This window comes from Tachyglossus aculeatus, chromosome 5 (genome assembly GCF_015852505.1).
Source record: "Tachyglossus aculeatus isolate mTacAcu1 chromosome 5, mTacAcu1.pri, whole genome shotgun sequence".
NCBI classification, from domain to species: Eukaryota; Metazoa; Chordata; class Mammalia; order Monotremata; family Tachyglossidae; genus Tachyglossus; species Tachyglossus aculeatus.
This window is the reverse complement of record NC_052070.1, coordinates 17,700,937-17,716,756: the sequence shown is the minus strand read 5'-3', so window position 1 is coordinate 17,716,756 and position 15,820 is coordinate 17,700,937. Positions and strand designations below refer to the sequence as shown.

General features: G+C 43.1%; 1 protein-coding gene across 10 annotated transcripts in view; it reads right to left on the bottom strand.

Moving 5' to 3' along the window:
- PTPRM (protein tyrosine phosphatase receptor type M) overlaps positions 1–15,820 on the bottom strand; it is an 892,842-nt gene that overhangs the window by 90,505 nt on the left and 786,517 nt on the right. For all 10 annotated transcript variants that reach the window (XM_038746194.1, XM_038746195.1, XM_038746197.1 and 7 more), the window contains 2 exons: positions 10,536–10,612; positions 6,901–6,937 (listed from right to left, as the gene is read on the bottom strand). In XM_038746194.1, the coding sequence (XP_038602122.1) occupies positions 6,901–6,937; positions 10,536–10,612 (114 nt within the window). The remainder of the gene's footprint in view (positions 1–6,900; positions 6,938–10,535; positions 10,613–15,820) is intronic.

Below are 15,820 nucleotides of genomic sequence, written 5' to 3'. Positions count from 1 at the left end.
TAAGACCCACGCGGGACAGGGACCGTGTCCAACCTAATTCACTTGCATCTACCCCAGGGCTTAGAACAGTGTTTGACACACACTAAGTGCTTAGCAAATAGCATAAAAAAGCATTACTATTCAGCATAACAATAAACAAAATGAAATATTCAAATCCAGTTTAACCAAGAAATTTGGTAAGTCTTTATTCTAGCAGTCTTAGCTGGTCTTGTAGAGAGAAGAGTAGGCTGGGAATTAAGGGCCCTGGTTCAAATCCCAACAATGCTCCTGATGCTGAGTAAAATCATAACCTCTGGGTCAATTTCTCCTTCACATATCACAGTGGATTTATGTGGTTCATTTCATCCTCAGAGCTGCAAGGAAGGGTGGGACAGATCTTCTTATCTCCATTTTTACAGTTGGGCCAACTGAGGCATGGAAAAGTTAAATGCCTTGACCCCAGAACCACTTTTAGTTGGGATTGGAGCAACCTCCTTTTCCTTAGCCCAGAGATAGGGAAAACATCCAGATAGCATAGCATAGCTAGCATAGTGGGCCCGTCTCACAAAGTTGGGCAGAAATGTAAATAAATGCCTACTGGAACAGTAATGATGACCAATAAAAGTACTTATAACATGTCCGAGACCCTAAACTTGTCAACTGACTGAGAGCAATACTAGAAAGAAAACTATATAACCCAGAGTGCACAGCTTCACCTGGATCAGCTAACTTTTAACTTCTTAGTTGTATTTTCAAAATACGATACAATTGGCTGTGAGTCATGGCACAGGGCTGGCATTCTCTCATTAAAACACAAAGAAAAAATGTTGCTTATTGAAATCTTAACTTTACAGCATTAATTCCAGGTCCAGAGTTACAAACCTCATCTGTGCTCTCCGATGAATGGTCCCTGACTCACAACTGCAATAAATCTTGGATGTAATACAAATGTAATAGTGTCTGGCCTGCCAGATGCAATGAGGCTAACAATGGGACACCCTCTGTATGGAAAACAATTAAGTTGGGGAGGAATGCCCATGAAGAACACATTAAACACCAACAAATCTGGCTCAAACATGATCAAACTCCATTTGCAGAAACATCGCAACGGTCTCTTTACTGGTAGATAAATCAATAAAAATGGAAACTAAAAAGAGAGAACAAATTGAAATATATAAACTCACAGCTTGTGCTCAGTATCAGAGGAACTAGGTGAAAATTACTGAGTGTCTAACTCTTGGGAATAAAACGGGTTGTCAGTAAATTGGACAGTTCATGTAGTCTCACAGCTTCCTGCTGTGAATGGATTTTAAAGAATTATATCAATCCAGGATGGAAAAACCCAAATGGAGATTTTAAAATTGCACCTGCTTGTTAGTCTTATATTGCCCATTATGCTGAGCTACACGAAGGGATTCTTTATTAAAGGGCAGCCCATATGCATATTTTACCTGTCAAGGCCAATTACAGCAGATGATCAAAATTCTTCATTAATGGCAAGCTTAGGCATCAGTTCCATTTTATGCTGCTTGCAGCATAATAGAAAAGAGATGCTAATTTTCTAATTCAGCTTCTGGATTTATTGCCCTGAACTGGTATATGCCTCTTGATCGGACATCTGACTAAAAATAAACTCCCATTTGCTGACTTTATAGAAAACAAAATAAACTCATCTCAGGGCATATCCGCAATGGTGTCTGCATTTTGGGAGCTGTGGGTCTGCAGAAAAATCTAACAATTGGGAAGGCAGCAATGCTTTAATAAATGGGTAATTATGTAAATCCTGGCTCTGTTACAACCAGATTGGTAGACTATTACCAACTGATTATTCTTGCCACTTTTTAGCTGCTTACCATTGTATTTGCCTGTTAACATTCGATATGTTGACTGCAGTAGAAGATTATCTACTCAGGAATCCTTTTCAGCATTAAGGTTGCGATTGAAGATTATGAGAAGCACCATGGCTCAGTGGGAAGAGCACGGGCTTTGGAGTCAAAGGTCTGGGTTCAAATCCCAGCTCCGCCACTTGTCAGCTGTGTTACTTTGGGCAAGTCACTTAACTTCTCTGGGCCTCAGTTCCCTCATCTGGAAAATGGGGATTAAGACTGTGAGCCCCATGTGGGACAACTTGAGTACCTTGTAACCTCCCCAGCAGTTAGAACAGTGCCTTGCACATAGTAATCACTTAATAAATACCATAATAATAATAATTATTATTATTATAAGAACAGTTAAATATCAGTCAAGCTAATTCCAAAGAGACATGGAACTGACTTCTCTAATGACATCTTTCAAAGAATAATTTCCATGTGTGAAAGAGGGTCAGTGATACATAGGTGCTCACAAAGATTTCCTAAAATTGAGGAATTTTAGAAGCTTCATATTCATTTGATAATTGATACTTTACCACTGAGGTTTTTGTTTAAGAGAAAGGAATCTATTTAAATAAAATCCATGTTACAATGGCTACTCAGGAATCCTTTTCAGCATCAAGGTTGTGATTGAAGACAGCGCATAATTATGTTTTTGGAGGAAATGGAGAAAATATTTTTCTCCTTGTGCTCAACTGCTTTTGAAGATTTCATGGGAAAAAATTTAAAGGGCAGGTTTCAAAATTCCTGTTCACACTCTCCGATAAAATCGTTCACAAATCTACCGCTGTATTTGGGGTTTTGACTGAATGCAGAGCACACATCCAAATCCACGGTGACAAATGGGGAAAGTCAAGGACATAGAATGGAAAAGTTACAAATACTAGCTGCTCCATCGCTAAACATTAGGTTGGATTTCAAGAGGGAAACTACTGGGGAAGCAGTGTGGCTCAATGGAAAGAGCACGGGCTTGGGAGTCAGAGGTCATGGGTTCTAATCCTGGCTCCATCGCTTGTCAGCATGTGACTTTGGGCAAGTCACTTAATTTCTCTGTGCCTCGGTTACCTCATCTGTAAAACGGGGTTTAAGACTGTGAGCCTCACATGGGACAACCTGATCACCTTGTATCCTCCCCAGCGCTTAGAACAGTGCCTTGCACCTAGTAAGCATTTAACAAATGCCATCATTATTATTACTATACCAACTGCTGTTGCAGAATTCTGCTACCCAGGCAGCAGAATGACCAACGATGCACTGATATACAAAGAAGTAGACAAACTAATCAAAAAGGCCAGCCCATCCTTTGGCAAGTTTTCAAACAGAGAGTGGTGTCAGGGTGGTATCAGGCTCCAGAACAAACTGAAGGCCTCCAGTGCTGTAATGCTGTCCAACCTACTTTACCTCTGTGAGACCCAGACCCCACAAAGGAATCACAACAGACTTCTTGCACAGTTGCACAGTTCTACCAGCGTCACTTATAGGTCTTACTCAGCATTGCATGTCAAGGCGAGATCATGAACAATGAAATTCTGGAATAAAATCAGCATTGGAGTACTGATGTTATGGTCATCCCACACCACTAATTTGGATCCAGTCAATTCAACTGTATTTACTGGGTGCTTACTGTGTGCAGAACAATGTACTATTCGCTTGGAAAGTACGATTTGGCAACAAATAGAGACAATCCCTACCCAACAACAGGCTCACAGTCTAGAAGAGTGGAGACAGACAACAAAACAAAACAAAACAATGTTTAGATGGGTGCATGAGGTGAGTGAACAACAGCAGGATACCCAAACAATTGCTGAAATTGGGAAACTGAAAACAAGGAGGACATAAGCAACGTTTTAAGTAAAAAGCCAAACAAACCCTCTGACAGTGCTGTGTCCCAGTGGAAAACTGAGTGTCAACTTCCAAAGACAGATCAGCAGGGCACAGGGCTATCAACAAAGGAGCAGTTTTTTAAGCAAAAAAATTTAAGGAAAGTAACGGGAGCCAAAAATACTGCCAACATCAGACGTGACAACACAAAAAGGGACAAGCTTTTTTGTGCATGCTGTATGAGATGGCAACATCTCTATATGTTGCCAACTTGTACTTCCCAAGCTCTTAGTACAGTGCTCAGCACACAGTAAGTGCTCAATAAATACGATTGATTGATTGATTGAATCTGGGGGTCCCATAATGGCCTCTTTAGTCACACATGCACTCAAAAGGTGAATTTCACTGTTAGCACAATCCTGGGAAAAAGAATACGTGTGTGTGTGTGTGTGTGTGTGTGTGTGTGTGTGTGTGTGTGTGTGTGTGTGTGTGTGTGTGTGTGTTATGCCTTGTGTGTGGCCTAATGAAAAGAGCACAGGCTTGGGAGACAGAGGATGTAGGTACTAATCCAGGGTCTGCCATGTGTCTGCTTTGTGACCTTGGGCAAATCACTTAACTTCTCTGTGCCTCAGTTTCCTCATCTGTAAAATGGGGATTAAGACTGTGCGTCCTATGTGGAATGGGGACGGTATCTAACCTGATTACCTTGTATCTATCCCAGTGCTTAGTACAGTGCCTGGAAAGTAGTAAGTGCTTAACAAATACCTCTATTATTATTATTATGTTCCTCTACCAAAATTACTGATTCATTCCAAAAATACGTTGGAATTATTCAAACCATATTCCCTACCTTAACTGTCCCACATCTCATGAAAATATTTACCTCACCTTTTTCTTGCTAAATTACATTTTGTGTGTTAAATACATCTTGTTAAAATTCTTATCAAGATGATTACTCTTGGAAGAGAAGCGAACTCTTTAAACTCTGTGAATCAGATTGGGCTCAGGGTTTACATAAATTGTCGTTCCATATTCATGCCACTCTCCTGATATTCTTCCGAAGGTGCTTTGCTAAAAAACTGGGAATTGCAAATTCCTTGGTGTTGGGGTACCAAGCAGTCACAGTAGCTCCCATCTGTGGCCGTGGGTCTGCATATTCCTAGCCAGGCTTCTGTTATTAAATCTTAAAAGATTCCTTATTGGGCCTGGCATAGTTTTTGGTATTCACAGAGAAAAATACGATCCTTATGGGTGCTGAATCTAACAGGCTGTTTAATATACCAAACAAACACAGAAGTCTTAAACTTTTCCTTTGTATCTGACTCATTACTTTGACCAAAAACGATGACACTAAAATGAGCATATTATACCTATGAACTAGTCAAAAGGAATAAAACGGATGGTGTTCAGGCACGAACAGAAAGTAGGAAGCAGCATGGCCTAGTGGAAAAAGCCTGGGTCTGGGAATCAGAGGACCTGGGTTCTAATTCTGGTTTCACCACTTCCCCACTGTACGACCTACGGCAAGTCATTTTACTTCTCTGGGCCTTGGTTCCTTCTTTTGCAAAATGGAGATTCAGTACCTGGACTCCCTCCTACTTAGACCATAAGCCCCCTTTAGGGCCCCATTAACTTGCTACTACCTCAGCTCTTAGTACGGTGCTTGACACATACTAAGCGATTAACAAATAACACCATTATTACTATTAGGAACCATATGTGGAACAGTGACTGTGTCCATTCTAACTATCTTGTACCTACCCTAGCACTTAGCACAGAGTCAGTGCTTAATGAATACTGTAACTAAGGCTACCCAAAGGTAGTTGAACATTTCTCAGAACTATCTGGTAAATCAGGTTACAACCTGTTACAAGTTACTGGTGACGAGAAGCAGCATTGTCTAGTGGAAACAGCAGGGTATCCTGAAGGAGATATAGGAGAGAAGGGAAGTGAGGTAAGAGGGGGCAAGGTGATGGAGAGCTTTGAAGCCAATAGTGAGGAGTTTTTGCTTGATACAGAGGTTGACAAGCAACCACTGGTGATTTTTGAGGAGAGGGTTGACGTGCCCAGAATGTTTCTGTAGAAAGGTAATCCGGGCAGCAGACTGAAGTATAGACTGAAGTGGGGAGAGACAGGAGGTTGGGAGGTCAGAAATGATGCTGATGCAGTAATCCAGTTGGGATAGGATGAGTGATTGTACTAACGTGGTAGCGGTTTGGATGGAGAGGAAAGGGTGAATCTTGGCGATGTTGTGAAGATGAGACAGGCAGACTTTGGTGATGGATTGGATATGTGGGGTGAATGAGAGAGTGGAGTCAATGATGACGCCAAGGTTGCTGGCTTGTGAGATGGGAAGGATGGCAGTGCTGTTCACAGTAATGGAAAAGTCAGGGAGAGGACAGGGTTTGGGAGGGAAGATAAGGAGCTCTGTCTTGGACAGTTTGTATCTACCCCAGTGTTTAGAACAATGCCCGGTACATAGTAAGCACTTAAAAATACCTTAAAAACACAAAAAAAAAACAAAATAAAAACCAAAAGCTTAGATTTGCTCAAAAAACATACTATTCCAACTATACCTTTTGATTGTGTTCTTTTGTGGATCCCTTTCTCTTATCATCCCTCACTGGATGTTCCCCTTAGAATGGGCTTGTGTCAGGGTGAAGGGAAGGATCAGCTTACTGCTGCCAAAAGTGACCCAGAATAGGCCAAATATGCCCCACATATGTACCCAACTTGGCCTCACCCCAACCAACACTGTCCTCCCCCACAGTCCCACACATGGTAACCAAATTGGCCAATTGCCTGTGCTCTGCCTAGCAAAGAATCTGGAAAAGATAACTAATGAAACAGGAATATAGGGAATTTTTCTTAAACTCTTGAAATCTAAAAGACTGCAAAAGGCAGAGAGATACTGAGAGCCAATAAGGGGATCCCAGTGCTCTGCAAACAGTAGGTGCTTAATAAGTACTGTGGGATGAAGATAAGGAAGCTCTTGGCTTCAGAGGTTCTTTTATCTGAGGCTCTCAAAGCTTTGAGTTTCTCAAAATAGTTTTGAAATACCTCTTTACCACAAGCCAGAGAGAACAGCATAGACCTATACATAGACATAGGCTAGCCTCATCAGAAGCATCTATGTAACCCTTCTAAGGGAATGAGAAGAAGTATAAGGTGGAGGAATGACAGAGGATGAAGAGAAAGAGATGCACACCAGAGAGAAAAATTAACTTACCTTGTGTAGCAATGTAGTGATTGGGCCTATGGTAACCCTAAAATAAATAAGAAGGAATATCTCAAAATACAAATACTTAGTAGGCTTCCCTAAAATGAATTTCTTTCATGCATCATTCAAACACTGGGCAGAAGGATTACAAATAGCCAAAGCACTGAATTTCTCTGAAGGAGGAAAAAAACAAAACACCAAAACATAGGAGCTGGAATGCTTCCATGGGAGTCTTGAGTAACTTAATCAATCACATGCCATCTGTGAAGTGATGAAACAGGAAACATTAAGTACTTTTGGAGTCTCTGGAATATTACAAGCCTGATGCCCTACCTCTGGCCTGGAAGGCCCTCCCTCCTCAAATGCGCCAGACAATTACTCTCTTCCCTGTTGTTTCAAAGCCTTACAGAAAGAGGCCTTTCCAGACTAAGCCCCACTTTTCCTCATCTCCCACTCCCATCTGCATCGCCCTGACTTTATCCCTTTGCTCTTCCTGCCCCCCGCCCCACAGCATTTATGTACAGATCTGTAATTTTATTTCAATGTCTGTTTATTTCTATTGATTTCTGTCTCCCTGCCCTCTAGACCATGAGCTCCTTGTGGACTGTCACTCTTAATTGCTGTATTGTACTTTCCCAAGTGCTTAGTAGAGTGCTCTGCACACAGTAAGTGCTCAATAAATACGATTGAATGAATGAATGAACAAAGAGGCAGAAGTGTGTTAGGATTTAATCTGGGGCTTTATGAAGCTTTAACACAAATTATACTTGTAAGTCAGTATAAACAGTTATTGCAGCATAAATAGCAGAGGCTGTTCCTGAGCAAATTTAAGGTTGTGACCTTAACCAAAGCTTTGGATAATTTAAAGTGACATGGTTTTTTACTCATTCAAGCCTCGGTTGCCTTGGAAAAGAGGGTGAGCAGCTAAGCGGTTCAGTAAGATGAGGAGAGGAGGTAAGGAGATCAGAAATGAGTAAGGACAGACTGAGCTCGAATTAGCAAGAGGCAACATTTCACTTTGCTCCTCAGACTTTCTACTCCTGCCCCTTAGGGCCAGACACCGGATGGAGTCCAAAGATGGTCGCAATGAAGACACTGATACATAAAAGAAAAATTCCTCAACTCCTCAAACGACTATCATTGTTAGACGGTGTGCTACAGCCTTGCATGAAGGAACTGGGCTTGGCAGTTAGGGGAAGGTTTCTCTCAGACTTAGCCCCATGGGCTTTGGTGAGTCTTTGCTTTGTCTGGAAGGAAGCAGACATTTGCAGCTTCCTTGTGGGGGTTAAATAATAAATAAATAAATCATAATAATGATGGCATTTGTTAAGTGCTTACTATGTGTCAAGCAGTGTTCTAAGTGCTGGGGTAGATACAAGCTAATCAGGTTGGACATAGTCCCTGTCCCACATGAGGCTCACAGTCTTAATTCCCATTTTACAAATGAGGTAATGGAGGCCCAGAGAAATTAAGTGACTTGCCCAAGGTCACTGAGCAGACAAGCTGTGGAGCTGGGACTAGAACCCAGGTCCTTCAGACTTCCAGGTGCATGCTCTATCCATTAGGCCATACTGCTCACCTAGAAGCTGGTTTCCCAGAGGCTCGGCAGCTTCTGGGGTCCTCCTTCCAGCTAGTCACGATTGCCAGGTGGTTGAAATTGGACAGCTGAGCACCCGAGAAGCAAACATCAAACTCTGAGGCAGTTTCGATGTCCCCTGACACTACCATGGAGTTTCAGTTATGGGGTGGGAGAAACTGCATGGGCCACTGCCTCCCACTTTCAGAGGGGCCTTAGGGTGGTTGAGGTGGTTTGGGGGCTCTCATCCCCCCCATGTTTCTGGTATAATCGGAGCATTAATCAGAGTTGGCCAATCCCTGTAGCAGGAAGGAATTCAGCCCAGGTGGACTTCCCCAATATGTCCTCAGGTCCACTCTCAGGGCTCTTATTTCACCCTAGATGGTCGGACCCTTCCCAGGTGGCTGTGACTGTTCTGCTGTGGAAGGGACAGACCCAGTTATGAACAGGCTAAAAAAAAAACCCAGCTTCGAAGAGAGAAGGAAATAAAGGGGTAGCCATGGGGGACCATAGGGTTGGGGGAAAAGGGGTGAATTTGGGGATGGGAGGGAGATACACAGGAGTTGGGTAAAATGGAAAATCTTTAAAAGGTGCAAAAGGGGAGGAGAACGGGAGGAAAGTGGAAAGTTTAAAAGGGGGAGGAGAGGACAGAGCTGGAGGGGTCGGGAAATGGAGTGACTGCCAGGTAGAGTTATCTTGCAATGAGGAAAAAAGCTGGCTATTTATTCTCTTGGGTCTCATTCCTATCTACTCACTATTACCTATAATAAATAACCTCTCTCATTTGACAGAAAATTAATCAGGGCAGGGACTGCGTCTTTTACTTCATTTATATTTTCCTTGAACATCTAGTTCAGTGCTCTGCATCGAACAGACTGTAAATGGACATTGTTGATCCTGACAGTGATTGGGGTTTATCATCCAATGAAAAATGCTTAGGGATTGATGCATTCTTGCCATTGAACCCCGGGCTGATCTCCGCCCAGGAAACCTTTCATTAATGCATAATATACATTTAGCGGGATGGCTAGATTTCTTTGTTACCAAGGCCAAAACTTTTATTTGAGTTCTGATTGGCACATATGACAGCACCTACTTTTCCCAAAACAATCCCCCTGAAATTCTAAACTGTAAGTATATTCTTTCAAGATTGAGTGCTCGCACGAAGGAGATTCATAGATCTCTTCACATTCCTGATGTCCTCCACTTCAACAGACTTCTGAAGTATTTAAGATACAATTAGGAAAAAAAAACCCTGAATTCTTCATTTGGAGGATTCTGCTGAATGACACAAAGCTCTCTTACTGTCACCATTCTGAGCTTTGTAAGAAATAGGAAAAGAACTATATCTAAACACCTGATATTTTTCATGAACGCCGAGATTGCACCGACTTTGGTCTTAGGGTGATATCAACTACCCCTGGGTTTTCAGGGAGACTTTTGATTTCATTCTTTCAACTGAAAACATGCTGTCTCTTAAAGAATTTATTCTAATGTAAAACATTAAGTTAACATGATGCAGAATGAACAAAGTAGCATTCTTCAATAATTAAACATCCTACATATTTAATGAAATGTCTTGCTTGCATTAGAAGTTCTGGTTAACAGCTGCAGACTACTTTGAAGACAACTTAGAAGTGCAGAGATGACAAGAGATTGCAAATCACTGCATTAGGAATTATAGAGTTTTGTCACATTAATATGCAAACAGCTTTTTTAATGTGGAATTATGCCAAGTTGTCGACAGAAAATGAAAATAACATTTTCTTGGTCCACATAAGCAATGGGAATAAAGTAGTCATATATTACTGACAGTTTCTCCCTGAAATGGGTTAGTTTGAGGAAAAAAATGAATTTAGTCTTTCTTGAAAATACTCTGATTTTCCAAATTGTGGTAACAGATACTTTCAAGTGCCTGATGCTAAATAAAACCCAATTCACTTCCAGGATCTCGTAACAACTTCAGTTTCTGAAAAGCTACAGTAGCTGAGATAAATGATGAAATGTAGGCATTATATCTTGTATCAGCGAGTATGGTTAATTTTGTTGACTGTTTCAGCATACATACATCAATATAGTTTCCGTTGATATAGTCTGAGTTTGCGTCTCCTTCTAATGGCTGCAGCCTCACCCGAGAATGATCATCTGAAACAGGGAATAAAGGAATAATGTGTTAGGCTTCTAGGGTCACTGAATATAAGTAAACTCATTTCTCTTCACACACACACCCACCATTCACCCCCAATTCTACTGAAAGTTAAAGATATTAAATAGCATGCACCTTCCAAACTTCCTGTTTTATTGTTCTGACTGAAAATGCTTATACTTCTCTATTTCACAGGAAAACCTCCCGAGTTTATTCTTTGATCAGTAGCAAACCTGAAGAAGTGGCCATGGTGTCTGGATTTTATAATAAACTCCACAAACCTCTATAGACCAGAGGTTGAAACTTTCTGGAAAATCCTCAAAACCACATCTAAACCCTGAGGCTTTTGAAGTTTGTCCCTTTGCTACTGCAACCATGACTGATTATTATAAAATGATACATGATCCTTCCTAAAAAACTGTCACACTTCTGAAGTCAGCCATCTCCTGAAACATCAGGCTGCTGTCTAACACAGAAAGCTGCATTTCAAAAGGTATTGGGAATAACAGAGAAGAAAAATTCTTCAAAGAACCTGGATTTTTTATCTTTCCAAACTCATTTCTTTCTCCTCACACCACTTCGTAGCTACTTCTGATGGCCTTATATCCATCATTTTAATATAATCCAGCTTTAGAGAAAAACAGCAGTAAAACAAGGTTCTGCAAAATGGGGTTCCACTGATGAATGAAATACATCTCCCACCAAAATTTAGAACACTTTCTTACTACTGCCAAATATCCTACTGGGTATTTTTGCTGCTATTACATACTGAAAAATTTATTTAGAACTGAATTGGGTATCAACATCAGTGGTATTTAATAATGATAATGATTATGGCGTTCATTAAATGCATACTATGTGCCAGGCACTGTACTAAGCGATTCATTCAATCATATTTATTGAGCACTAACTGTGTGCAGAGCACTGTACTAAGCGATGGGGTGGATGCAAGCAAATTGGGTTGGACACAGTCCCTGTCCCACATGGGGCTCACAGTCTCAATCCCCATTTTACAGTTGAGGTAACTGAGGCACAGAGAAGTTAAGTGACTTGCCCAAGGTCACAGAGCAGACAAGCAGCAGAGCCAGGATTAGAACCCATGGCCTTCTGACTCCCAGGACCATGCTCTATCCACTACGCTATGCTGTTTCTACTGAGCACTTATTATGTGCAGACCTTGGCCTGACCATCATGACCGATCAATCAATCGATTGTATTTCCTGAGGGCTTACTGTGTGCAGAGCACTGTAATAATAAGCATAATTCGGATATTTGTTAAACTCTTACTATGTGTTAAGCACTAAGCACTGGGGTGGATACAAGTCAACTGGGTTGGACATCATCCTGGTCCCCCTTGGGGCTCACAGTCTCAATCCCCATTTTACAGATGGGGTAACTGAAGCACAGAGAAGTCAAGTGACTTGCCCTGGGTCACAAAGGAGACAAGGAAAGAGCTGGGATTAGAACCCAGGTCCTTCTGACTCCCAAGCCCTTGCTCTATCCACTATACCACACTACTTCTGTACTCGAGCACTGTACTAAGTGCTCAAGAGAATACAACACAATGTGTTCCCTGCCCATGACAAGCTTACAGTCTAGAGACCAGTGTACAGTCTAGCAGCAAAAGGGACAAGGACACTTGGATATGGAATAGAGTTCCTCTTCGTCTTGGCGACCCAGCAAAACTGACTATTTTTGTGTGAGAAAGAAAACCTGGTAATGTTGGAAAACACACCAACCATTCAACCTGGGTAAATGTCTTGCAGCTGCATAAGCAGTTTGCTTCAGGCCCTCAAACAGATGCTAACACAAGTTGGAAGCAGTGGAGGCTAGTTGCTGGACTCGCACACGCGCTCCTCTAATGCTAACCCTCTCACTGTACCTCGATCTCATCTATCTCACCGCCGAACTGTCGCCCACGTTCTGCCTCTGGCCTGGAACGCACTCCCTCCTCATATATGACAGACAATTACTCTCCCCGCTGTCAAAGCCTCATTCAAAGCCTCAGTCCCTCCTCCTCCTTGCCATCACTGAAACCTAGCTCTCCTTGATGACAAAGTCTTCTCTGCTCCTCTCTCCGGGGTGTGGGGTGGGGGGGCTCTTCTTCTCCCACTTCCCCAGACTCACTGGGAAAGGAGAAGGTGTTGGCTTCCTTCTCATGCCCCTATGCTGCTTTCGCACCCTTCCAATTCCCCCATTCCTTTCTTTCCCTTCCTTTGAGCCCAAATCATCTGCCTCTACCACACACTTCAGATTCTAGTAACTGTCTATCTACCATGCCTCAGGTCCCACCCCCAACTTCTTTAATAATAATAATAATAATGATGGCATTTATTAAGCCCTTACTATGTGCAAAGCACTGTTCTAAGCACTAGGGAGGTTATAAGATGATCATGTTGTCCCACGGGGGTCTCACAGTCAATCCCCATTTTACAGATGAGGTAACTGAGGCACAGAGAAGTTAAGTGACTTGCCCAAAGTCACACAGCTGACATTTGGAGAGCTGGGGTTTGAACCCATGACCTCTGACTCCAAAGCCCATGCTCTTTCCGCTGAGCCACGCTGCTTCATCCCTTTCTCACATTCCTCCCCTCTTTCTCCTTGCCCACATTAATCCTTGGGGACTTCAGTTTCCACATAGATGTTCCTGATGACCCTTCTGCTGCCCGCCTTCTATCTCTCCTCAACTCCGCTGACCTCTCGCTCTACCCCACCCCACCCACTCACCAACTTGGACACATGCTCCATTTCATCATCTCTAACCACTGCACAATCTCTACCCCCTTCAACTCTGAAATCCCTCAATCTGATCACAACCTCCTCATTTTCCTCCTCTCCCAAACACCTCCTTCCCATATATCTGTATTATTCCTCTAAAGAGACCTCCGATCTTTGGACCCCATCCAATTTTCTCAACTCATTAGGACCCACTAACTGAGCCTCCATACCCAAACTACCATCCCTAGATGACCAAACAGACACTCTGAATGCTACCCTCTCTACTGAACTCAACTCATTCTCTCTTTTAACCCTCTGCCGATCTCGTACCACTAACCCACAGCCCTGGATCACCTGCACAGTCCGCCTCCTTAGCTCTTGTGCTCGAGCCACAGAACGCTGCTGGCGGAAATCTGAATATCAGGCTGACTTTGTCCACTTCAAGCTTATCCTTGCCGGCTTTAACTCTGCCCTCTCCTCTGCATGGCAAAACTATTTCTCCACCCTTATTGCCACCCACGCCCATTGCCCTCGCCAGTTGTTCCAGACATTTAACTCCCTCCTCAGGCCCCCTGCCCCCCTGCCTCTTCCATCTCTTGCCCCCAGTAACCTGGCCACCTACTTTATTAAGAAAATTGACACCATCAGATGTGTACTCCCTACAACTGCCCCTGCCACTCCCCACTTCCGGCCCCCTCTTCAACTCTCCCATCCTTCCTAGCCATATCTCTAGAGGAGATCTCCTGCCTCCTTTCAAAAGCCATCCCCTCCACCTGCACATACAACTGCATTCCTTTGCACCTTATAAAAACTCTCGCCCCCCACATCATTTCTTCCTTCCCTAACAGCCTTCTTCAACTGTTAGCTCTCCAACAACTTCTTCCCCACTACTTTCAAATATGCCCATGTCTCTCCTGTCCTAAGAAACCTTCCCTTGACCCCACAGCTCCCTCCAGTTATCACCTCATCTCCCTCCTACCACTCCTCTCCAAACTCCTTGAGTGAGTTGCCTAAACACACTGCCTCAAATTACTCTCCTTGGCCCCTTCCAATCCATCCCCTTCACTCCACAGAAACCACCCTCTGAAAGGTCACTGATGATTCATTTATTCAATCATATTTATTGAGTGCTCCCCTTCTTGTCAAATCCAAGGCCTCTACTCCATCTTAATCCTCCTCAAGACCGCTCAGCTGCCTGTGGACCACCCCTTTCTCCTGGAAACATTATCCAACCTTGGCTTCACTGACTCTGTCTTCTCTTGGTTCTCCTCTTATCTCTCTGGCCATTAATTCTCAGTCTCCTTCGTAGGCTCCTCCTCTGCCTCCCACCCCCTAACTGCGGGGGTTCCTCAAGGTTCAATTCTGGGTCCCCTTCTATTCAATCAATCAATTGTATTTATTGAGCGCTTACTGTGTGCAGAGCACTGTACTAAGCGCTTGGGAAGTACAAGTCGGCAACACATAGAGACAGTCCCTACCCAACAGCGGGCTCACAGCCTAGAAGGGGGAGACAGAGAACAAAACCAAACATACTAACAAAATAAAATGAGTAGAATAGATATGTACAAGTAAGATAAATATATAAATACATAGAGTAATAAATATGTACAAACATATATACATATATACAGGTGCTGTGGGGAAGGGAAGGAGGAAAGATGGGGGAGATGGAGAGGGGGACGAGGGGGAGAGGAAGGAAGGGGCTCAGTCTGGAAAGGCCTCCTGGAGGAGGTGAACTCTCAGTAGGGCCTTGAAGGAAGGAAGAGAGCTAGCTTGGCGGATGGGCAGAGGGAGGGCATTCCAGGCCCAGGGGATGACGTGGGCTGGGGGTCGATGGCGGGACAGGCCATCTCTATTCTCTAGTCTATTCTCCACCTACACCTACTTCCCTGGAGAACTCAATTGTTCCCATGGCTTCAACTAATACCTCTATGCAGATGATACTTAAATCTACATCTCCAGGCCTGATCTCTCTCCCACTCTCCAGTCTTGCATTTCTGCCTGCCTTCAAGACAACTCAAACTTAACATGTCCAAAACAGAACTCCATATCTTCCCAAGAAAACCCTGTCCCCCATTGAATTTCCCATCACTATAGACAGTACCACCAACCTTCCTGTCTCACAAGCTCATAACCTTGCTGTCATCTCTGACTCCTCTCTGTCATTCAGTCCTCATATTCAATCCATCACTAAATCTTATTGGTTCCACCTTCACAAAATCGCTAAAATCTGCCCTTTCCTCTCCATTCAAACTGCTACCATGTTATTACAATCACTCTTCATATCCTGCCTGGATTACCCCATCAGCTTCCTTGCTGACCTCCCAGCCTCCTGTCTTTCTCCACGCCAGTCCATACTTCACTCTGCTGCCCAGATCATTTTTCTACAAAAACATTAATGACATGTCACCCCGCTCCTCAAAATACTCCAGTGGCTGTCCATCCACCTCCGCATCAAACTAAAGCTCCTCACTATTAGATTTAAAGCA